The sequence below is a fragment of the Venturia canescens genome, chromosome 8 (genome assembly GCF_019457755.1).
Source record: "Venturia canescens isolate UGA chromosome 8, ASM1945775v1, whole genome shotgun sequence".
Lineage (NCBI taxonomy): Eukaryota > Metazoa > Arthropoda > Insecta > Hymenoptera > Ichneumonidae > Venturia > Venturia canescens.
In genome coordinates, this window is record NC_057428.1 from 18,466,339 (window position 1) to 18,491,136 (window position 24,798).

At 46.9% G+C, this 24,798-nt stretch overlaps 1 protein-coding gene across 1 annotated transcript in view; it reads left to right on the forward strand.

Moving 5' to 3' along the window:
* Window positions 1-24,767, forward strand: part of Mmp2 (Matrix metalloproteinase 2) — a 44,053-nt gene extending 19,286 nt beyond the window's left edge. Inside the window, exons 5-11 of the mRNA XM_043425699.1 lie at window positions 14,971-15,117; window positions 18,355-18,497; window positions 21,023-21,181; window positions 21,695-22,107; window positions 22,698-22,996; window positions 23,156-23,259; window positions 23,362-24,767. Coding sequence (XP_043281634.1) covers window positions 14,971-15,117; window positions 18,355-18,497; window positions 21,023-21,181; window positions 21,695-22,107; window positions 22,698-22,996; window positions 23,156-23,259; window positions 23,362-23,612 — 1,516 coding nt within the window. The 3' untranslated portion in view covers window positions 23,613-24,767. The remainder of the gene's footprint in view (window positions 1-14,970; window positions 15,118-18,354; window positions 18,498-21,022; window positions 21,182-21,694; window positions 22,108-22,697; window positions 22,997-23,155; window positions 23,260-23,361) is intronic.
* The last annotated feature ends 31 nt before the right edge of the window (window positions 24,768-24,798 follow it).

The following is a 24,798-nucleotide window of genomic DNA, read 5'->3' on the forward strand; positions in this document are numbered from 1 at the left end:
AGCTCTAGAGAAGACACGATCCGTACATTTTTCTCGTATCGAAACTATTTTCTGATTCATCCTAAGAATATTCAGCTCAAAATCGACGAGCCACGGGACTCTGGGAGGAGAAAACTTTCCAGGAGAATCTCGTTCATTTGTTCTACAATTCTCGTTCGCTTTAGCGTTCTTCGTGCAGGAAACGATTTTTTCAAGGAGGGTGGATCCCGACGACACGACGTTGCTATGCTAAAGCATGTTAAAAATATTAAGAATTTCATTAAATTTGGTAAATGTATTCTTTCAAAATATATAAGACGATATCAATTTTTTTAGATTTTTCTATCACATAGCTCTCGAGTAATTGAACACTAAAGTTCACGCGTTTAAGCATAGAGTTTACACATACACAGTTATACATCTCGTGCATGAGAACTTCGATTTAAGGTAACTACTGTACTGCGCGCTAGTCAAACATGAGCGCTAACTTTTCAAAACGCTTTTAGACCAAGTTTAACATGCCGATAAACGCATTGTTAGTGGATTTGTATTACAGGATATCTTATTAACGTTTAAAAATATGAAAAACGATAGTTTTACTAAACAATCAACTGATAAATGCAAATTTCTACGACGACACATCTTAACTGGCATTTTTCAAAGAATTATCTGCGTTTTCTCACCGATTTTATTGCAACAAGTCTCATTTTACTTCTTAACTGATTTTCTACGAATTCACCATGTAGTTTTTTTTTTATCTTAATCGTTTCACTGCTGCAGCTCAATTGTTCATTAAGCGAAGAAACTTTATCATTTATCATTTCTGAAGTAATGAATTTGAAGAAAAAATCTACGTGGTGAACAAAAATGTACAAAATGAGACTTAGTGCAATAAAATCGGTTAAAAAATACAGATAATTCTTTGAAAAATACCTGCGAAAATGTGTTATCATGGAAATTTGCATTTATCGGTTGATAGTTTTGCAAAATCATAATTTTTAATGTTTTTTCACATGAATAAAATAGGCTTGAATGCATATCTATTAACAGTAAGTTTAATCGATACGATAAACTTGGTCTAAAAGCTTTTTGAAAATTTATCACTCATTTGATTAGCATGCAGTACAGGAGTTACTTTAACGCTCAATTATGCGATAACCGTGTAGTAAAAAAATTTGAAAAAAAATGTATTCGTGTACTTGATGCCAAAGAATGTTGTCACGAAATTTCATCAAGTTCTGATTATTTTGATTTCGTCATCCACCCTCCTTAAAGAAGTCTTGAAATTTAGACAGAGTTTAAACGGCTGTCGACTCACAGGCGTATCAAATTTTAAGGTATTCTTATCACGAACCCGAATATTCTACAAATGAGTGATTTTTTATTGAAGTAAAGTAAAAGCGCATGCGAATAAATTGGCGAAATTTCAGCTCCGATTATCGAATATTTAATGAAGAATGAAAACTTGAAAAATCGCAAAATTTATACGGGAGCTCACGGAGATTCCATCGTCAGCACATTTCTATTAAATAATTCGTATACCAAAGAATTCTAAATTCCTGATACAAACTGTCTCACGGATTGAAAAAAATTTAAGGAATCCATAGCGACGAGAAGATCGAGAAAAATCCTTAAAAGAGATATTAACGATAGAAGTTGGAAAAGTGGCAGAAGCAGAAGCTTTTCCTGGGTAACCGCGACTTCTCAGGGGTTGGGAGTCGGTCCGATTTTCGAGTGCCCCAATTTGAGACACCGAAAAATACGCTCATGCGAAATGAACACCTTAAAGGGTTCGTCTTGAGGCGTATGAGTAAAAAATCGAAGTATGTAACGAAGGTTTTGCTAGTAATAAAGATTACGAAATTGGTAAGGAGCACTCGTGTAACCTCACATTTGGTTATTTCGGCATTGTGTTAATTTCATTCGGCAAAATATAAGTTGAAAAAATTGATTTACAATTTGGAATTAGTAACTCTGACATCAATTTAAAGCCGCCCATACAAAAAACGATCGTTCGGGCCTCAATATATTCGCGATTTTTTTGCATTTCTTTTCCCTCTCGAGGATGATCGGTTTCATTCCAACTCTGTTTCGTCTCAGTTTCCGGAGCGAGGTCATCCAAAATGATGGTCGAAACCCTTGAACTGAAATTCGAGTGAGAAAGCGAGAGCCTCGCAGTTCCGCAACAGTCCGGGATTCCCGTTTATTCAAAGCCCGAAAAAAATGAGGGAAAGTCCATGACGAAATAACGAAAGGTGCCGAAGCCCCAGGATTCGGTGGTCGGCCCCGCACGCGTCGCTGCGCCATCGAAAGTTCGAAAGAGCGAGCGAATAATGGCTCGTCGGATTGGTAAACAGTTAACGCACCTCCCGCGATCATAGTCCGTATTTCCGGGTCGGAGGGCTCGATAATAAATTCACTCAGAGATAGGACAAGCTCCCGATTCAGGAGCCGAGCAGCATCAGCCTCTGTGACCTCCGAAGCCCGCTTCCCGGGGCCCCCCTTCCCCGGCCGCGCCGTCTGTGCATTCAAATTGGATTCGTCGCATTTCGAATTCGAGCAGTCGATCGTGAAACCCGGTCGCGAATTCACGAATCAGCTCACGTTTCATCGGATAAGTTCCATTTCGCATGGACGCTTTTCCGGGCCTCCCCCTCGCCGCCCTCCAACCTTCGCTTTCTCCTTTTATTTGTCGACAAACCAAACATCCTCGCTTCCCTCCTTTCAACAGAGCTTTCATCCAATTCTACTCCGAATCGCTCACCTTTCCTAGCGTCTTCGCCGCTCGGCTCAAGGATTCATCACTTTTTCAACCCCCTCGGGACTGAGATTAACCGACCCGGAGCTCTTGATCCACTAAAAATGAAATTCATATTCGTTCGATTGACATTCGCCCCCAACACTCGGGAACTCCCTTGCTTGCGCTCGCGGACTCGAAGCGCGTTGTTTGCATTGCTCTTCCAGAGCTCATTTTATACAGAAAATAATCCTCAAAGCGGAGCTTTTTTCACGGAACTTTGATGCTCCCAAACTTCTTTGAAAATAATACTCATTTTCGAGATTAAACTAGATTCGCTTGATTTTCAGTTTTGCGGGATTGAGCGAAACTTTGAGAACAAGTTTTTCCCCTCAAAATGCCGCGCGATCGTCCCTGATCGTCGTTCCCTCCTGCGTTTCCCTCCCTCCACTGGTCCATGAGCAAAACCAAGTAATTTCGATTCAGTCGAAAAGCAAATCTTTGAACAAACCCTCCTCAAGTACCGTGCCATTTTTATCAATGGAATTCTCCCTAAGTTTTCTCCGAGGATCATCACCGAGCGTGTGTACGGAACTCGGGAACAAGAGGGTCGGACCAGAAGAAGCTGTCGACGGGGCTAGAGCAGAAATCTGGAAGGAAACGAACGTATTTTTCATTTCTCATCATGAATTTGTCAACTTTGTATGAATTCCACAAAATCACTAATTCAGAAGCAAATGACAAGAGAAGCGAGAATAAGTCCCCCCCCCCCCCCCCCCCCCCAAAATGGGGCACCTAAAAAGTCGATCTTTCGATTGGCCCGTTAATTAAAAAGTTTCGTCGAAGCCCCAAAAGCTTTGTTTTCCGTGTTCCCTTCCGTATTGCGACTCTCGACAAAGAGGCTTTCGAATCAATTCGCAAATGGTTTTGGATGCTTCGGAGTACGCGCATACGGGCGCGCGTTCGAATGGAAATTGTTTCTCTCGTCTCGGTTGAAACCGTGGCTCGGACTCGCTAATCGTTTTATTGAAGCAATTACGAGCTATTTAGAAGCGCGACATCGAGTCGAGCAGAGCAGCAGCAGTATCAGTGGCTTTGACTCGTTCCACATAGTCGCCCTGGTCACGGTGGCGTTGCGTGATGCTTTTGTATGTCCGTTTACGCGCATTTCCATCTCTCGTGCGCGACGAAGCCGAGGCTGGTTCGAGTGGGGGGGTTCGTGGCGCGATTCCCTCCCCGGGGTTCGGGTGGCTCGCATTCTCTCGTCATTAAGACCCAGCCACTGTGCACTCTCGAACAATCATCCGGGACGAGCAGACTCGTCCCCGTGATAAAACGCGTGCGAGCGGAGGGAGCCAATTCGAGCGAGTTAGCTCGACGCACTCCTTTCGCGAGTGTTCCCCGCACTCGCCTCTCGGCGCTTTCCTCCCCGTTGCGTCCATCGGTTTCGCGATGCACGCACACGATCTCTCCCTGCGCGTTCGAAGCGATCGATCCTCCCCCGACGCCTCGAGCTCCGGCACACACGAAGACGCACCTTTGGCCCGAAACGCTGCTGCTGCTGCTCTCGATCGCACTTAACGAAGCCCGAGACATAGCGCGCCCCTGCTTTTCGCAGTTACGACGTGTCGCAACGAGCCGGTCGAACGGAGAGCACTTACGAGCTCTTTAGCCACGTTAGACACGACCTAATTACTTGAGAGCTCCTCGCTCGGGCCCGAGCTTCGATTCCCTTGACTCGATTCTCTCGTTACTTTCACGTCGAGCGAGAATTCGCCGAGCGGTTTTGCTTCAAAGCCTCCGACCGATGCCCCCTCTCGGCTGTTTAATTGTCCCGGAAAACCGAGCACTTTCCATCCAAGATGCAACAGATACGAGGCGGCTCTCAACTTTTTGGCATCGCAAGTCCCCGCCGCCGCTCCACAGCCTGACGGGATTAAGGACCGCGAGGAAGATGATCGCGCGACTCGAGGCTCCGACGCTCAACCCGGCGATCACGCTTACTCACTCAACCTGGGTGTGATGCTTGCCCATCCGAAATAATGGGCCTCCGCGGTCATCACAACCTTTTTGAGTGAGCGAACGTGAGCGCTCCTATCAACGTGGCTCCGGGGATCAACGCTTATCTCTGCAATCGCAACGCCGCTGCTATCAACTGGACTTCTGGCCAAACTGCCCTCGTATCTTTTTATTCGCCGTTATTTTCCACCGGTTTCGCAGAAGCGGCCGACGTTTCGCAGTTTATTTCGCGAGGAACGGGCCTCGATTTTTTTTTCCCCGGTTTTCCAGCTCCCTTCGATTTCAGGCGGTTTTTATTTTTATCAGGGCTGCGCCGAGCTAATTGGACTGCTGCGCGCTTTGGGAAATTCTGTGCAGCGGGTCCGTCGACACGGGCGAATGAATTTGGCTTTTGAGGTTTTCACTTTCTGGTTTTTGGAAGACGAGGAACGCCGCTGCACAGCCCCCGGAGCGGTTCTGTGGAACTTTCGAACCAGGAAATGGGATCGCTGAATAAAAATTGTTGGGGTTTTCGCTGCTGAGGAAAGCCGTGGAACGGAGGAGTTTCTCCGCTTCCTCAAAGTGGTCGCAGCGTTATTTTTCTACCGCGTGTTCGGAGCAAAAATCATGGAAAATAGAGAAAAATGCGTGGATCGCCTCCGGCCTGCTTCCGAGACTGGAGTTTGTGTCTCGAAAGCCCGAAAGTGAAGGATGCTCTTGAAAATTTGAGTTCCTCGCTGCCCCCCTCGGCTCCGTTTCTCTGCCTGGTCCCCGGGTGCTTTGCGGAAGTAATCCCGCAGCCCTGCCCTCGGCTCTTCCGCCGCGGTATCGCAGCAGCTCGCGGAACTCGCGCGCCCTTTCAGCGTCTTGATTTTCAGTCGCAGAACGAGTAAAATCCATCCGCGGGGAGCTGCGCGGCTCTCTTCCCTCTTCGATCCACTTCCCAGTCTTTTTATCGCGTCGACTCGCCTCCGGGAATGTTTGTTCCACCGTCCCTCGCGCGATGATGAACAGGCGCGTGGAGTTTGTCAGAACGGTCGTGTTTCCCTCGTGCAATTCTGAGGATTCTCCGAGTTGATTTAGCCCCGAAGTTTGCAAGGTTGTTCTCTGTCCTCCTCGTCTCGGTGCCCGGCGTTGGGAGCGCGAAAAAACTCGGGAAAGCGAATCGGCGAGGCTCGAAGGCCAATCGCGAATGAGTCCAATGAAATAGCGGAGTCGAGCTTTCTCCGTAGGGGCGCTCGGTCCTCTGGAGCTCGCACATCCAATTTTTTCTCCCAAGTTTTCTAGTTACCCGAGTCACTTTATTATGATGCGTCACGGAGAGGAGAAAGGGCGCGTTTTAAGAGGGCTCCGTTGACGACGTCGGGGGCTATGCGGAAAGTGCATCGATCCTGGTTCTCGGTCCCTCGGAAGCACAGTCGAGTCTCCCGGAACTGCGCAGCGCACTTCCGTCGGCCGTGTGTGTTTATTTTCAATGGAGTTTTCCTCGGCGCGGGAAAGCAGTCGCGGCGGCGAGCCTTCTCGCAGGTCCGGAGACGACGCGCTCTTTCGCCTTTTGCTTTTCTTTCCTCTGCTCTGGCGACACGTCCCTACGTGCCTGAACGGCAGCGAGGGAAGCGGAGCCACACTCGACGCTTATTTCTTTTTCTCGTTCCCTGAGAAGCGCGCGCGCTGGAATATCCTCGCGAGTTTTGCCTCAGACGCGCCTCGAGTGCCGCTCGAGCGGAGAGCCCACTCGAGGAAAAATAGTCGAGGAGATGCCAGAGCGGGGCGCGCTCACCGCGAGCGAAGCCCGCGCAATCAAACAAATCGCGAAGCCCCAATTTCCAAACTAAGCTCCCAGGAGGAAAAGCGCTAATTAATTCAACTCCGGCTCGATGTCGCGACTTCCCGGCCAATTAAAAACGAGCGCTTTCTTCAATGCGATCGACCGCGCTTCGGCCGACGCCGAATGCGCCGAGCGGATTCGGAGCGACTGCTCGAGGAAAGTGCTCATCGATTAATTCGATTTCGGCTCGATCCACCCCTGCCCCGTGGACGAAAAATGTTGCCCCTTGGGACGAATCCTTCAAACGTTTGGACTCTCGTAAAGCGTATTTGCGGAAGCGAGAGGGTGGATTTAAGGCCTGCGGAAACGCAGAAGATAACCGGAAACCGATAAAAAGAGGCTTCCGGGGCTCCCCTCGGCGTTTTTATTTTCCAATACTAGTAATAATATTTCTCGGCTCCGGGGGGAGGTTCCCGGTACCCAGGAGCGCAGGCGAGGACACTCGCGAGGGCGAAGTAATTCGTGTTAGGAAGCCACCCAGACGCGCGCACTAACGTCGTCGTCCCGTCGACTCATCCCTGATTCTCTCCTCGTGTTTTCCGCACGCCTATCTCCCCAATGACATTTCCTCCAACGCCGAAGAAGACCCTCGCCGGATTACGTCGGAAGATTGGCAACTTAAAGCTCAGCCGGGGAGTGAGCGTGGGAGGCTCGAAAGCCCTTGAAAAAAGGCGACCCAATGTCAGCCCCGTCCTCCGCTGGTGCATGCGTTTTTTTCGCCATCGCATCGCCCCGTCCTTTCCCAGTTAAATTAATAAACTCGGCGCACCGTTGGACCGGCTTTTAATATCCGGCGTGTACCTTAATAACCCTTCGCTCCTCCTTTAATCCGATTTACACACTTTCTTTCGATGCACTCGCTCCGGCTCCAGCGTAAATTTTCCATAAGGGAGTTTGGCCCGAGTGAAAATAGAGTGCGAGTGGAAAAACGCGCTCTTTGTGCTCGGGGCAAATTACCGCGTGCGCGCGCCTCGACGCGAGCCACCGAGTCCGGGGGCTCCGCGCGCGCCACTCGCAGCGATTAATTGGCTTAATTGCTGCGATAATGCGCCCCGAAAGCCTCTACCGCAACGAAAAAGCTCGCAGGGCGTCCTGGAAAGGCCAATCGCCGGGGGACTCCCCGTGGAAGTTTGTCGCCCGGGAGTCGATTCCGGGCGGAAGATCATCGGGGATTCAGGCCAGGTTTACCCGCGCTCTGGCGTCACCTCGAGCACGTACCGCTCGGCAAAAATCTCCGCGACCGCAACTACGAAATACTCCCCGTTTTTCTACCTACCGCGCAAGGCCGACTTCCGCACGAACAGAAACGTCTTCCGTAATAAGAATTTACATAATCCCCGAGGCTCTACACCGGCCTGCGAGAAACCTCCAGTTCTCACGTACCGAATAAATCTCCAGGGAGGAAGCAGAACTCGCGGTAAAAATGACAAGTTTCTTACTTCGCCCCGATCCGCCGAGCGCGATCTCCCGTAAAAAATCTCCCCGCAGTCCCTCCTCCCCCCTTGCTTTATCTCTCGGTGCACGTCGCGAAGCCGCGCGCATATGTATAGAAGTTCGTCACCGAGGAACGTCGAGGTCGGAACTGCCTCGTTGATCGAGCCCAACGACGCTTTTGTTCCGCGCCGACCACGGGGATCCTCGGAGCAAACGACATCCGGCGATAACCGGGTCAGGAAGTCAAGGGAAATTTGAGATTTGACGAGCGAACACAGCCACCCTCGACTATACACAGCTCCGAATGTCAACAGAGCCCTTTGCCCCGTACCCAAATTGAGCGATGTCAAGCTGCGGACGAGGCGGAACGCAAGGACGAGGCAAGCCTCAACGTAAGCCTCGAAATTGCTCGTTCCACCCCGCCTCTCGCTCCGCTCGCGTAAACAACCCCGACGCGATCCATCCTCCGCCTCGAGAGAAGCGGGTTATCCACGTTCGCTTCCCCCCGTTTATCTACGTAAATACATGCATGCATATAGCCGGGATTAAGCCTGATAGCGTCACGTCGAGTGTAAGGACAATGCGGAGACGGTAAATTCCACGCGGTTTCCGGCCCCCCCGCTCGCCTCCTCGTCCAAGCTCGTTTGTCCATTCCTTCTCTTCTCGCTCCCTATTATTATAGACATCCTGGATTCCGCGCGGAGAGACTTTATACCAAAAATTACTATGTTTTTATAGGAACGTCGGACCGTATCGATGTTGTTATAATAATCGCTGCGGAGTGTGTCAAATAATGCAAAAGTTTGGGGAACCATTACCACCACGGTTCATATGAAATAACGCGCTGTACTATATCACAAATGAAACACACCGAGCGAATTTTGATAAAAAACATAGTAAATAATGAAATGATTTGATTAAAATTTAGGAGATAACGCAGCAATCTCTGTGCATACGAAAAATTGCATAATTTCGTATTTTCTCTTTTACCGCACTGAATTTTGATCAATAACATGGCTAAATTCGTGCGCCCACCAATTATTTGAGGCGTTGTTTAACTACTGGCACATAGTCAAATTTCAAGCAATCGCTTCGCTCATATAAGCGGACTTTGTCGAGTAAATCTTTGTCGAAAAGAAAATTAACTTCTTTTCGGACGGTGCGACAAAACGATACAAACATTTTCGACATTTTCCGATCCACCAATTTTTAACATTTCACCAAAGACACGAGTGACGTTCGGATATCGATACATCGTTCGATGTAGGAATGTCACAGACCTAAATTTCGCCTGTCGTACATAGTAAAATTCGAGAGAACTGCTTTCGGCATCAAAATTACTGTGGACTTTGGTGAAACGTAATAGAAGAGCGCTGCTATACAAAAAAGCAAATTTTTCCACGTAATTCATCCGAAATATTCGTATAAAAGTCTCTCCGTGCAATGATGCTGAAGTTTCCAACGTTGGAGTCCAACGAAATGATCTAAAAAATTGTTCAATAATTCCAGCAATTCTCCAATTTATTTCCTGCCGAATTTATATTTCGTAGTTTTTCAATCTACACAATTACGATTCGTGAAATAAAAAACTGATGGATGTATGATTTTGTTTTCATTCATTTCGTTGGACTCCAACGTTGGAAACTTCAGCGTCGTCTCCGTGCATATTCTTACGCCAACTACCTTCCCTCCGATCATTTCATTACGCACGTGTGGAGAAAACGGATTCGCTTTTTATACTCAGGAATAGATAATTTTTTAAGAATTTTTCAAGTATTTACCCACCGATATTACAAAGGGCATGATATTTTTTGAATTTTCCAATTTTTCGTCCCTTCTATTCTAAATAGCTTTATGTGCAGAGCAAAAAGTGATGCAACTATATTTCGTTTTTTGTTTTCGAGTGTCATTCATCGTGCCAGACTAGCACGTATACCGATGAGTGGAAATTTATTGCAAATCACACATTTTCACTGTCAGCAAAGTAAATTCTATGACAAATACACGAATTTGCACCGAATACGTGTGACATTTAACCATAAATATAGTTTTTTTCAGAGTTGCCCGAGCATACTTTGCAATATAAACACTTGAAGTGACTGAAAACATTTTTTACTATGCTTTTAGAGAAAAAGGCTCTTAACTGTGGTGGATAGAAAATTTCTTATTACTGCTCTTCGAATTAATGCTGCAATCCAGTACGTATAACTGTCCCGTATATTCCTGGTACTTTCCTCCAGAATTTTCAGCCTCGTTTTCTCAGTGCAGACTTTAACCCTCCCGGAGTGTATGTTGCTTCTACGCAACACGCGCTTCCAGGCCCAATAAAACTGCATCGGTCAGTAAGGTCGGGGTTCTAACTGCCTATTTCCATCAATCAAGGTTAGATTGCACCATGGAAACTCCTAAACCAAGAGATAAACTGCTTTAACCCGTCGAAATATCAATACGAAGTCGGCGTTTCATGTTGACTTGGCGTTGTATGAAAACGTGTTTTAGTTATCGCAAAAGAAAAGTGAGTACACATTATTTTTCGTTCTCCGAACGTTATTTCCTTTCAAAGGGAAGCTGATACGATGTATTTAAGGTATTAGGTGTTAGATTCATTCGTAAATTTTCCTCATTTTGCTCCCCGGAAACAAGAAAGTATTTCGAGATAAAATTATGAAGGGAATCATTTACCGTCAACGCGAAATAGGTCTCGGTCTGAGAGGGTTAACAACGCACTGGAAGTTTATTTCTAAAAACGTTTTCAACAATATTTTCATTCCTCGTGAGCCTCGCTCGACTCCGCCCCATTATTTTTACAGTTTTTTTTCCAAAAATTCGGTCCTCCGGTTCGCATACTCAAATATCGAGTTTTCACTGACGTTTCTCAGGTTCCGAAACACGATTTTACGTTTTCCAGCGAGATTCAATAGATTTTAGGAAAGAGCTCGGTGCGAGCAGGCTAGCACGAGAGCGAGAATCCTTTGACTCCATTTTTCCAGTTGATAGCGAAGAAGGAGATTTTCGAAATTAGCAGTTATTTCTGTCGCTCCAGGCACCGATTGGCTCTGAATCTCAATGAGAATCTCGAGCGATTCCGAGCTCATCAAGCCGGTGGTTTTCATTTGAAAACATCTGGTTTCCCCAGCTCGGAATTGGCTTCTCCAGTTTGCATTATTCACTGGACGAAGCTGCGTTATTCCGTGCATGTTTTGTAGTCTGCTCAAGGGGATTGCCGTTACGTGCGCGAGGTCGGGGCCTCTGGGCGAGAGGAGCTCGCGGTGTAAAAACAAGACTCACGGAAAGGACGGTGGCTGACAGTCCATTTCCATCGGGGAGGGACGCCGCTTCAGCTGCGTCTAGAAAATAACGACAAAAGCAGCAACGGCGGAGGGACGATAATGCCAGAAAGAGGAGCTCGTGGAAATTCGAATATCCGCGTAGTCGATTCGAGGCGCTCCGATTAATTTACAGGCTCTCTTGGCCTGATAAACCTCGTTCGTTATCGAGTTCTCTCTGCTCCGCTTTTAACTTCCCCCATCGCCGAGCGTCAACGATTCTTCTGCTCGCGTACATACGAGGGAATTTCGTTAACACACGGACGAGCGAACCGAGCCAGATTTTCTAATCCAGAGTTTCGCCTCCGCTGCACCGGAATTTCCCACTGCTCCGAGCTCGCGTATTAATCCGAGTGCGGAGGGCGTCGGTCCTTTTATTTTGTAGCATGCGATTTATAATTCACGAGGATTGAGGGACGGTTATGCGTCGGATGAGAGTACGATTCGAAGCGCCTGAAATCGTCCTGGTAACTGAGAATTAATGAGAATTCGAGTCCTCTCGATCCAGTAAACAGAGAGCTCCAACTTCCTCGGAGCTAGTCGAACGTGAAGTTTTCAGCGCACTCGGATCTTCCGGCTCGTTGGATCCGTCCGGAGGTTTAGAAACGTCAAGTTATTCGTAGACTCCGCAGGAGGGTTGAGAGTTTCTTGAAAATCGTAGCGACGCGCGATCCGACGACGAGAAACAACGGGAACGAAACTTTGCGAGCTGCCAATTAAGCTGCCGATCGCGCAGCATCTCGGCTTGTCGCGAAGGCATCAAAACACGAGGAACACCGAGTGCGCGGCGGTATCGGGAAAAATATTGTTGACGAGAGTCTCGATAAGCGGATCGCTCACGGTCGATGACGCGAAGGACGCACAAGCCCGGAGACAATAATTTCCACTCGATATCTCCCCGGAGCTTGATCTCATCTCGGTATACTCGACGAAATGATTAACCGAAGCAGCCCCGCGTCAACGGGGCGACCTGACAATGCGCTCCCTGTCGACGAGCCTTCGAGAGCGATGTTCGCAGCAGCAGGATATGCAAGCGGATATTGATAAAGACAAACGCATTGACGCGGACGAGAGGACGCGAGAGGCCAAGGAGAACTCGAGTTTGGTCAAGAGTTCTCGATCCTATAATAGCGAAACGGCATTGTGTCACGGGCAGGATCGCCGCGCTGCGGCGAGAGAGCTCGTCAGCTTGATCGAGTGCACGCAGAAACGTAGTCGCGCGATTCAATTTATCTTCTCGCTCTCGCACTCTTCTTTCCCTGCATTTTTGCCCCCACATGCCGGCTCCTCCTGCATATATTTAACGCGCATTACGTCGGAACTCGATCGAACGCACTCTCGACCGTCGAAACTCCTTCGCTCTCCATCCGATCGAGTGTATCATCGGCGCATCTCTCGCGTATTAATCCCATGCACGACGGATCACTCGGCTGGGGGTGCGCGCCCCTGTGATTGACCTCGCGCACTCGACGCTCTCGTCGAATCTCTCGACAGCTCCGATCGATCGTCGCACACGTCACTCACTCGCGTTCTCGCGACTCACTCTCCTCCTTCGACCTTTTCTAGATTTTTTCTTCGACGATTGATCGAGGCCTGCGGAACGAGATCAGATTTCAGGGGCCTCCGCGCTTCCGCTCCCGTTTCTTACTTTCTTCGGGTTTTCGCTCCCTGCACGCGTGTCCAGTACTTCGCCTCGAAACGAAGATCCGCATCGTCAGTTTTCCGACGCCATATTCCGCACGGTTGGATTATAAAATCGCGCGTCTCGCATCACTCCGCGCTGCGTGCTTCACGGACTATTGAAAAGGGATTTTCATAGGAGCTCGAGAAACCGTCCGGGGAAAATAACTTTTTCACTCACGCCTTTATGACATTGAATTTTTCACATTCTCCGGCTTGTTTTCTCCCGCGACTCCCTCCCTCGCCACCGACTGCCTCTCCAGCCGCTATATACATCGATATGCCGCCCTCCGACGAGAACAACTCGCTCTTTTATACTCCGCGAACAATGAGATGCCGGAGAAATAACCGGACGAATCCCGTGTTCCACACGATTCTTCTTCTCTTCCCGCTTCCCCGTTGCTTGCTCCGGGACGTTGAATCCTCGTCGAAACTCCTCTCGACGCATCGGAAATTCTCCCTGCCAACTTCCTCCTCCGTGCCTACACATTTTTTTACATTTTTTCGTACCAACGCGCGGAGTGTGGGAGGCCACTTTTCTCTCCTTTTTTCTCACCAGCCTTCACCTGCCAGTTGACTTTTCATTTGTGTCCTTCTGTCTCCGGCATTAATTTCATCCCGCTCATCCCACCGCGCGCCTCTAGCTCGCGCCTCCGAGTTCCCGTTGCTTCGATACCGACGCGTGCTTTTCAATTTTACTCCATTTTTTCAGCGGCTGGAGAATCGTGCTTGGGGAAAAACGGGTGTTCGTTGCTTCGACGTGCCTTGACGAACGGCAGTTTTGTGGGATCGACTATTTTTTTGTTTGAGGGGCCAAACGCGAGTTTGTTTTGGTGAAATTAAATAATGAAAAGTTCTCGTGGATCCGCGCACCGGATCGCCCGAGACCGGCTCGTTTGTTTACCCCTCGCAGTTGTTCCAGTCAATATTTGCTCGAATCTCAATAATGAAATTCACCCAACGATTATCCTTCGGATCAATAAATGAGCAAGTTGATTCCGGTGATATTTCGTTGTTTCAACATGACGGGGTACGGCCGCGCGAAGCTCCGTTCGTTCGCTTTTTACTCGCTTTTTACGAATGTTTTCGTTGAACATTATCGCGGTGAAGAAATTCCTCTCGATCAACTTTTTTCCTTATCGCGACGCTGAAGCGTCCAACCTTGGGGTCCAACGAAAAAAGCAATTTGCAATTTGCAAAAAATACTCGTGCACGCGCACGAGTGATTCTTGAAATGAAAAAAATGGCAAACTGCAAGCGCTCGTTTTCGTTCGTTTCGTTCGACTCGAGCGCGTCGCTAGCGTCTCTCGGAATCGCGATCTTTCAACCGGAATTTTGTTTTTTTTTTTATTTATATTTTAATGAAAAGATTTCCCTCTGGAAAAGTTACTGCGCTCGTCGATATTTCGCCGTCGATGCATTTACGCTGCGGGAGCACTTAATTTATAAGCTCTTTATTTCGCACGCGTGCGATTTGCGGGCTCAAAGTTTGAAAGAACTGAAAATTGAAAAATAAATTGAAATAGAATTAAATCGAAAGTGAATTTGACAAGGAAAATGTGAATAGATTCGACAATGAATTGAATTGAAAATGAAATGAAACGAAAGTAAAATTGAACAAATAAGCGGAAGCTCTAATAGAACGGAGCGATCGCGACGAACGAGATCGAAGCTCCAATTAATTGTGTGTCACGTCCGGAGGGGCGTGAAGGAAAGCTTCGAGTATTTGAGCGTCGAGCGCTAAACGACTTCGAGAAGTTTTGCTTTTGTCTATAATTGCGCGCTTACTTCGAGGCCGTTTTAGTTAAAAATAGCAAATAGTAAAAATAAAATAATCCAAATTTAACGTCGGTTGTGACAGTTGAATCGAAAAAATAAGGGGGCTGAGAGAACGTCGAGAATTTTAAGGAGCCCCATAAATGCAGCGGAGCACGAACCAGCGTTTATAGTAATCTTGGTGAACGGCTGTTTCGTGTGATTGTTTCTAGTTTACGAACGGAGCAGCCGGGCGGCCTGGAGACCGGGGGCGTGAGGCGGGAGCTGAGCAAGGCACTGAATCTCTGGGCGAGCAATTCGAAGCTGACCTTCCAGGAGATTAACAGCGACCAGGCGGACATATTGGTTTACTTCTATCGGTAAGTGTAAGCGCGACCGGGTTTTCCGGTGTCGCGTCATTTCACATGGGAGGAGGATGGGGAAACTTTTTATTTATTTCCGAGACCAGCCGTTAGTTCGCGCGCGCGCGCGCGGAGGAATAAATGAAATTTGTGTTCCCGAGAGTTTTCAATTTTTCTACGTTCTTTGAAATTTACAAGCGTCAATAGCGCGTGGCTAGCGAATTACCGGATCCCAAAGCCTTTGCGAAACTCACAGACTTCGAACGCAAATTCAACGCGAGGGCCGTGCGCACGATTGAGAAAGAGGGAGCAGGGAGCGAGGAGCTAATTCACTGTCGAGAATTGTGCGAGAACGAGTGCAATGAAGCTGGAACGATCATGAGGATTTTCAGGCCGCCGCGGGGGCACAACTTTCTCAAATATTAACTCGAATTAACGCCCGGAAGGCGCCCATTTTCGGTGAATTATTCGCAGAATTTCCTCGCCAATTGCGGGACTTTCGTTAATGAAAAAATTGCTGGGGGCTCCAGCGATTCCACTATTTTAAGAACAACCCAACGGCTCATGGAATTCCGGTTAATAATCGATCGATAAACTCCCGAATTGAGATCTCAGCTCGCACGAAGCCCGAAAAAACGACTCGCGAAACTCGCTCCAATCTATTAGCCGGTAAATCAGCGACGCTCTCGAAATTATTCCGCGGAGATTGAACGGACGGCGAGCGACGGTACGTGCAGCTTTGATGCATCGCAACCCCCGAGTCGTATACAAACCGCGCGTGCGATGCACGAAGAGACAAACCCCGCACAGCCTCCCTCTGACCATCGCTACTCCCCGAGGACAACGCGCCAAATTACTCGCCCATTGTTCGCCCGAGCTGCTGCCTTCCAAATTATAATTTACGCCGGCCATCCACAAAGCCTTTCACTCCCTCACTGCTGTTTTCCTATTTTTCGTAAAAGATTTTCCAAACGTTATTTTCTCACTGCACGAGACTCGCTCGCCGTTTCGCGAGTCGTCGCTTTTCAGCATTAAATGTTGCCTCGAAAAATTCACATTTTCGTTCGAATTTACAAGTGCTTTTACAATTTTCTTCTCTCCGCAGTTTCACGTTTTTTCTCAACTGTCGCGATTCGGCCCTTCATGGCGATCGTTTTGCTCCATATTTGCCGGCATTTTGCATCCACGGACTTTCGGATTCGCACTTGGTGCGAGCCTGACCATAAAAGGTCGAATTTCTATGGTTTTCGTACGAAAACTAATATTTTTTTCGAAAAACCCACATTTTCATAGAAAACGAACTTTTCTTTAAATTATTTTTACTTTTTTACATTTTTTTACGTCCGGAATCTCGTGCAAAAATATTTGCGATTTTTCTCGTAAAAACGGTTCGAATCACGAGAAAACCAGGGCGAGGGTTTTTTTTACGACTGCCCGAAATCCGTGGACGTTCGTCGGCGAGTGTCGGGGTAGCAGCCCCGCTTTCCCGTTAGCATCTCGCCCGGCATTTCGAAGCTAGAGAAAAATTCGGTTCGCACGGTGTCTAGTTGATGCTCGACGCAGATGGAGAGCGTGTAACTTCTGCGAAGTATTCTCGCGAGCGAGAGTTCGAAGGAGACTGTGAGTTTGGTGTTGTAGGTAGAAATATGTGCTCGGGGATGCGCTTTTCCGCGTGCATTTGTTTCTAATACTTTTTCCTTTGGCTCCTCTTGCCTGTGCGCTGTCTCGCTCTCGATCCTTTTGTTCCTTAAAGAATGAAGAAGCCTCGTGAAATAATGAGGCAAAGTTGCGAGCTCGTTTCTCCTTCGATCGGAGCTGCGAGACAAATATCGCGCGCGCGCGCGGGAGCGAATGAAAGTTTATCGGAAATAGTTGTGTTTCCTTTGTGGAGAATTACGAGGGTCGAGAGACACGCAGCGAGGAAAAGGCGGGTGAAATTTTGAACGAAAATAATGGGCGGATGACGAAGAGTGGTCGCCGCCGTTCAGTGGGCTCATTCGCCCAATGAAATTCGAATTAATCGCCTTCCATTGGCCTATCCCAACTCGATTCAACTGTTACTCAATTCCGCTTTATTCACTGTACGCACAATTTGCATTTGTAATTTAATTTCGGTTGAATATCTCACTTAATGGGCGCCTTCGCATTCTCCCATTATTTATATCGGAGAGCCTTTTTATTGGGGTTATAAAAAAACGGTATTTGCACAAAAGTAAACGGGGCAAGGGAGCAGGAGGGAGGGAAAGCGAGAGGGCAAACTTTCCGCTCGTCTGGCACGATAAACTCGGCAATTTGTATGCTTACCGAGCTGAGAAGACTGTTGCACCGAAAATCCCCTTTTCGCTAGTTTAAACCCTTCTTTCAACGGCACACCAAACAGCATTTCCCATTATTTTACGGCCTCCGCGCGCCAGCGAGGAACCAACGAATCGACTGAGTCTTACTGCGATCTTCGCACCCACTTCTCGTAAAGGAAACAACATTTTTCACCCTTTCCCAATACTTTTCCTCTACCTTCGACAGCCTTTCGGACGAATTGCTCCGAATCGCTGAGGAAATTCGCGTGTTTCGTGCACGGAATGGCCAAAAGCTCAAAAACAACCGCGCCGACAAGCCCTTGAAGGGGGACCTGCTTTGAAAAGCCAAAAAAATCTATTGTTTTCGGTTATGTTTTTAGGATAGACGGAAATAACGTTCAAGAAGTATAAAAACATTTTTTCGTGTGAGACGTACTTATTTGTACATGGCTCATGCGCAAAGTCGATTGTCGAAGTTTCTCGCAGCTGCGTGCTGCAATGTGGAGATCGTAATTATTGTCGGAAACGAAAATTCCAATGTATTTTCTCCATTTTCATACATTTTCCTTAAAAAAATAGCGAAATTCTATATTTTTAGCGAGTTTTAAAAAGAAACGCTGCTAAAGAAAAAGAGCATCGCTTCGACGTGCCGTGAAAATCCGAATTTCGCAGACTTTGTGGATGATGTTTTTGTCCTCTTAAAACGTCCTCGAAACTTATCAAAAAGTTTGCTACGGCGAGTTATTTCCGTCCGTCCTAAAACGCTTAAAAAGGGATTAAATTTGTACTCGAGAGTCCTTTGAAATTTTGAAACCCCCTCCGAAACGGTGAGTCTCTGATCCGCGGATGACTCAAATTGGAACGAATCCCCAAAAGCACGTCGCTTTCTGGATTTAAAATGACAGCTCGGGCTAATCGGAGGGTGAATTTTGACAGATTGCTTTGATTTTTTGATCAGGGGTTATCACGGCGATGGATATCCATTCGATGGCAGAGGCCAGATATTGGCGCACGCTTTTTTCCCCGGCCGGGATCGAGGCGGCGACGCGCATTTCGACGAGGAGGAAATATGGTTGTTGGAGAACGACAGCAACGAGGAAGGTAGGTGGTACTTTTTTCATTATTTTGTCGGAGCTTGGGAGCGAGCTTCGTCGGCGCTCCTTCGATAATGATCAATAATTAGTGATTAATGCGAAAACACGATTCGCCGTTTAAGGGGAGGGTTGAGGAATCTCCGCTGTCGCGCGGACAGGCTCTGCTTCGCAAATGAATTCGTCCGCGGGTAACTCGTCGCGGAATAAATATTCAATATAGCGCGAGAGGCTGGAGCTTTCTCAGGAAACGGCGACGAGGCGGTGATGATCGATATAATAAATAGAGGAAAGTTCGTCGTTCGCGGGGAGCCCCGTCGAAGTATCGGCTTTTCCGAGAAACTCGAGCACAATTTTCCTCGCCGGAGCTTCCGCTCCGTCCTTTTCTTTTTCCCTCTTTTTCTCTCTCGCCCTCTTCCTCCTACGATTCCTCGGAGTCATCCCCGGAGAGTATCGAGTTGAGTTCCCCTCGGGATACGCCAGTTAGCGGTTTTTTTATCGGCTCCTACAGCCATTTTCCTCGTCCCAGGACACTCTTCGGTAAACGATTATGGGATCCGGAATTTCGCCGCCCGTTCATGCCAAACTGGGCGTTTATTTTTCAGTCAAATTCTCAAAGCTTCGAGCGTCAATTTGCCCCTCGCCGCTACTCCAATAAAGTTCTGCTTTTCTTTGGTGCGCCTATCTCTCAATGGCCGTTACAAAGTAAATCGAGAAATGGTACTCGTGCACTTTTGATACGGTGCCAAGTGGGTCAGAAAGAAAACTGGCCTCGTCCCAGGGCACCGCGGAGTCTCTTCTCAAACCGATAAACGCTTTATCGATTATCGTTTCTCGCTTCTCGCTCGGCAAATTCGAGGATTACGTGAATTCTCAATGCGGAAGTTTCGCCCAAAGTCTCTCGAATACGCTGCGGAGGCCGAGCTTTCTTCGGCCTCTCGGTTCGATCCTCGAGGGGATTTTAATTGTCAAATTTGTAGTCGCGCCCAATGATTTCTCTTACCCTCGAGAGCAGAGAAAAAACGAGGGGAAATGGCAGAACTGCGACTCACGATTATCGTGCGTTTCCACCTCGCGCGGTTGCCCTCGCCCAAGTACCGCCTCGTGGCCCCGACTCCCTTCGGCCTTTCGTCCTCGGATCGTACAAGCAAAAGCATCAGTTTCACCGAGCCCGCCTCGTTCCAGCGAGGAACAAGTTTCCTCGTTAAGAAGTTCTCTCCGCACTCCGCGGTAACGCGGCGCGCATCGTAGATCCTGTTGCACCCTCAAATTTCCTAAATTTCATAACGAGAACGGTCCTGGGAAGATGATCTACCAAAAGTGCGCTCTAAATATGGAGTTTCCGAGGAAAGCGAAGGAGAAACGAAATCATCGCTCGAGCAAACGACTCTGTTGTTGAATTCCGGAAAAAACCCACTTTTTTCGTGCCCTTTTTAAAGAGCTTTCCACTTTTCAAAAGTTATTCGAAGCGCTGAGAAATCGCAAAAACATTCACAAAAGCTCGTTTCGTTTTTACCCAAAGTTCGATATTTCAAATATTTCGAGGCAACAACAAAATGGGAGGGAAAAACACGAGTCTCGTGTGTAATGTTCCGTTTTATTTGCTCCTCTCGAATCACCGCGCTGCTCCGAGTCATATTTATACACTTTCGTATTTTCCGGTGAATCGGAAGCGGAATATTTGCGCGGAAAGCGTTGCGAGCCGGAATATTATTTTATTGGATACAGCGGCGAGCTTTTGTCTCTCTCCCTGGCTTGCCAATTGTTCCAAACATTTTGATCGGAGCCTGGGAGAGGGGAGAAACGTCGGGACATGTTGGCTCTCGACGGTTCGCTGCTGGCGCGGGTAAACTGTAACGAAAATCGAAGAAGCAGAGCGCGCTCTTCACGGCCATTTGGAAGCACGAGAGGACCCGACAGTCCCGCGTTGAATCGAGTGGAATTCGAGAGAAAATCCGAATTGAAATAATAAAAAGGAGAAAAACTCGTTCGCCTCTCCGAGCCTTAAACGCTCGCAAGAAACGACGGAATAGAACGAATAGGAAAAAACGAGCTGCTGCGACGACCGAAATACAAGTGGAAGATGAAGAAAACACTACGGAATTGGGAAAAAGAGATTTTTTATTGGAAAAGCCCCCGTAGAAACAAAAGAGTTGAGGAAGCGATGCTGAAAACGAGCGAGAAAGTATCCGCCGCGCCAATCGTCCTGGCAATCGCCCAGAAAAAACCTCTCAACGCCTCCTTCTCGGACAAGCGTCACGTGCTTGCTTCGAATCACGACACGCTCGCCATCTTCCTCCATTTCCTTTCGCCGGATCCTCATTTTTCCCGCTACTTCTGTCCAACTTCCGTGAGCGTTGATTAATCATAATTTTCTCTCGATTAAATAGTTCCTTTTCCTCCATAAACTCATCGATTAATTAAAAGTTTTTCGTTCCAACGTCGAACGTCAAGCTCCGGATAGCAACTCGACGAGTTTGATTATTTTCATTGATTTTTCACTGTCGAATGATGAATTCGCTTATTTGGTTTCAGGGACGAGCCTCTTCGCAGTCGCCGCTCACGAGTTCGGTCACTCGCTCGGCTTGGCCCACAGCTCGGTCCGCGGCGCCCTGATGTATCCTTGGTACCAAGGCCTGACCAAGGACTACAAACTCCCAGAAGACGACAGACACGGAATCGAGCAGATGTATGGTCAGTACGAGCGCCGGGGCTCCTGGAAGTGGGCATACCGTTTGACGAGTTGTTCAAAGATCGGGGGAATGTTTATCGAGAAAATGAAATTTTGACGGGTTGACATTGCGGGAGCCTGCACGATTATCCTGGCTCGTACTTTCGACGCGAAAGCACCGAGAGAATCGTGAGGGCTCGGAAATCGAGCGAATTTACGGATCGGATTGGAAAATAAAAAGCTGCGAACGTCGAGCGCGAATAAAAAATCGGCGACACGACTCGGGAGACCTCGCTGTGATTTACCGCTAAGCTCCCTCCGTGCAACGAGGAAACTCGAGAAGCTTTCCGTGCTTATCCAACGAGATTGCAAACGCATCCCGACACTGGCCGACCTGCTCAGGCCTTTACTCCCCATTTTATCAGAGCTTTTTTCCCCGTTCACGGGGTCGCTTGAATTTTTATTCTTATTCGAATATTCCATTAAACTGACTTCAGTTTCGTTTAACGTTTGTTTCGAACCCCGTCCGTTGGCAGGTGCTTCCGAAGAAAAATTGTGGGCGAATCTCCCCAGCGGTCAAGTTCCGCCGGCCACAACCTCGACCACGACCACCACGACGACCCAGAGAACGACCACGAGTCGCCGAGCCTGGAGGCCGCCCCCGACCCGACCCAATCACTATCCCGACGACAGGTACGGACGACCTCGCGATCGTTATCCCATAAAACCTGACTACAGAACCGAGAGGCCGGACTATCGACCACCGAGGACGCGAAAACCTCACAGACATCATCCTACCCCGAGCACTACCAGCACCACTGTCGCACCCACCTACAGACACAGCCATCGCTATAGACCAACGCCCAGGAACGATATTCCTGACAAATGTGACACTAGTTACGACGCTATTAGTGTTATAAGGAGGGAAATTTACATCTTCAAAGGGAGGGTAAGTTCGTTGTCGTTGCCAATCCGATTTCGGAGTCTTGATCAACTTCTGTAGGCAGGTTTCCTCCTCCTTGGCTCTTACAGCAAAAACAGTTTTTCCATTTACAACTGTGAACACGAATATTTTCATTGGTATTGAATATCAAACGTTCAAAAACTTCGTTCCTGGATGGTCGTGGAATGGTTTTTTAGATAAAAGACTTTATCACAATGTAGAAGAATAATCGAATGCAATAAAGGCCGAGGTCAAAGGTTACCTCGGTAAGGAGCGTTTTTTTGAGGCTTGACTCCTGCAAACTATTCTTCTGAACGTAAACTTCGCAACGAGGTCGCGACGACTGCAATTTTCTCTTAAAGTTAAAATGTTCCTCGTGCTCTGAGAAGAAGCTCAAGAAAAGTTTGATCATAAAACACTTTTTTCCCCTCATTGATAACGAAGCGAATTTTAACGCGACATTTCGTTGATTTTTATTATGGAAAAAGGTGTTTCGTGGAAAAAAATCGACTCGTTTTCGTTGGGACGTCACGATGTAATTGCGCCTGAATGTTAACTGAGCTTTGTTCCGGAGCTTGATGTTAAATTGGTTTTAGTATCTCTGGAGGATCGGAGACAACGGCCTTTACGAAGGTTACCCGGCGGAGATAACGCGTCTTTTCAATCTTCCCGAAGACATCGATCACGTGGACGCCGTTTACGAGAGACTCGACAAAAAAATAGTCTTCTTCATCGGAGCGTATTTCTACGTATTTCATGGCCACAATATCATGCCTGGCTATCCGCAACGCATAAGTTCGATCGGGCTTCCCAAGGAGCTTAAGAAAATTGATGGTGCTATGGTTTGGGGACACAACAGTCGAACGTACTTTTTCAGTGGCACTCAATACTGGAGGTTCGTTCTGATTCATTGCTTTTTCAATTTTATCTTTTAAATTTTGGAAAACATTTTTTATGCTTTCCAATTCATTGGAATTTTTGTCATTTGAACTTTCTTTCATTACTTATAATTGGTTCGCTATCCTCACTCATGTATTTTATGGTTCATCAACAGGTTTGACGATTTAACGAATTACGTGGAGCTCGATTATCCCAGGGATATGAGCATGTTCGCGGGTGTTGGATACAACATCGACACGGTCTTCCAATGGACCGACGGTACGATGATTTTGTCAATGATGAAGAAAAAATGAGTTGCTCGAGTGTCGAGGATCTCTGATTGAGCTCTCACTGCGACTTGATTTTGTCGATTATTTTTAGGCAAAACGTACTTCTTCAAGGGAAAAGGTTACTGGGAGTTCGACGATATGAGGATGAAAGTCGCCCACGCTCGACAAAAACCATCGGCGCCGTTCTGGATGGGTTGCGAGCCGGAAATGGAGACGAACGACGTGGATCTTCCAGGAAGAGCGCGAGTCGTTTTGGGCAGTTCACAGAGGCGGAACGTGCCTGTTTTTTCCGTCGTTACGATACTCGCGATTCTGTCGCTAATTTCGATCAGGATATCGTAAAAAATGTTTTTTTTTTATTCGCTATCTTTATTCGTAAATACGATTTATGTTGAATCGTGGTCGTTGTAACGCGTGGGGTAGGTTGTTTTTTTTAATTAGGATTATTACGAAATTCCGTAAGATAAATGTCTCTGAAGACTTTTCAACGCCTTAAAAATCGAGCGAATTTCTCACAAGCCTCAAATCCATCGATTGTTGTTCAGCTTTTCCTGTCCACGCAACGGAGAATCTCCATTTTATACTTAATCTACAATTCCAATCGATTTCCGGCGCGTTATCGAGAACGGAGACATTTATTTTCCTTTTATTTTTTCGTTTTTAATTTTACACGACCGTTCGACGAACAAATAAAAACCAAGAGAAAGTTACAACACTGCCACCAAACATCGTGCCTCGTGTGCACGTGTTCATACTTCATTGAGCTCCAAAAATTTAGATTGCGGACTATATATATTAAATAACGAAATGTCATACTGCCAAATAGTAATGAAGATGTTTTTCTACATTTTATCATCGATTATTGATCCCCCAAAGTCGAGTCTATGCTATTGCATCCTCAACGAGTATTTTTATACATACTTTTTGAAAAGTCTTTTATTATTATTATTATTATTATCATTATTATTTCATGTATACAAATTTTATCGGAGCTAGTTCAATATTTAATTTATACCGGATTTTTTCGGCGATGAGTAGAGGTTTTGTTCACGAGGAATGATGAAACAATCCGTAGGATTATTCTTCGTGTAGTTTTTTTTTTTAGCACATTCACATATGACCTTACGGCACTTTGACGAGGAAACAAAAGAAGAAGAACAACGGAGTGCATCAGTTTTATAAACTGTGATATTTTATGTTAATGAAATGAAAAAAAACGAATAATAAAAAATTTTAACATAGCTAGCCAATATATCGAAATAGGAGCGATTTATGTATATTGTATAATAACGAATGACAATGTCGGATAAAAATATATTTATAAATTTATACACAGTGAAATTGTCCCCGCGGAAGGAAAAAATAAACCAACATGTAATAATGGACATGATTTTTCGCAATCGCGAGAGCGAAAAGACTTTTACAACCGGATCGATCAAACTACGATCGACGAATCTTTTTATATGTATGATAATAAAGAACGAAATTCCAAAAGCACTTCTCGTATGAGTTTTAACTCATTTATTCA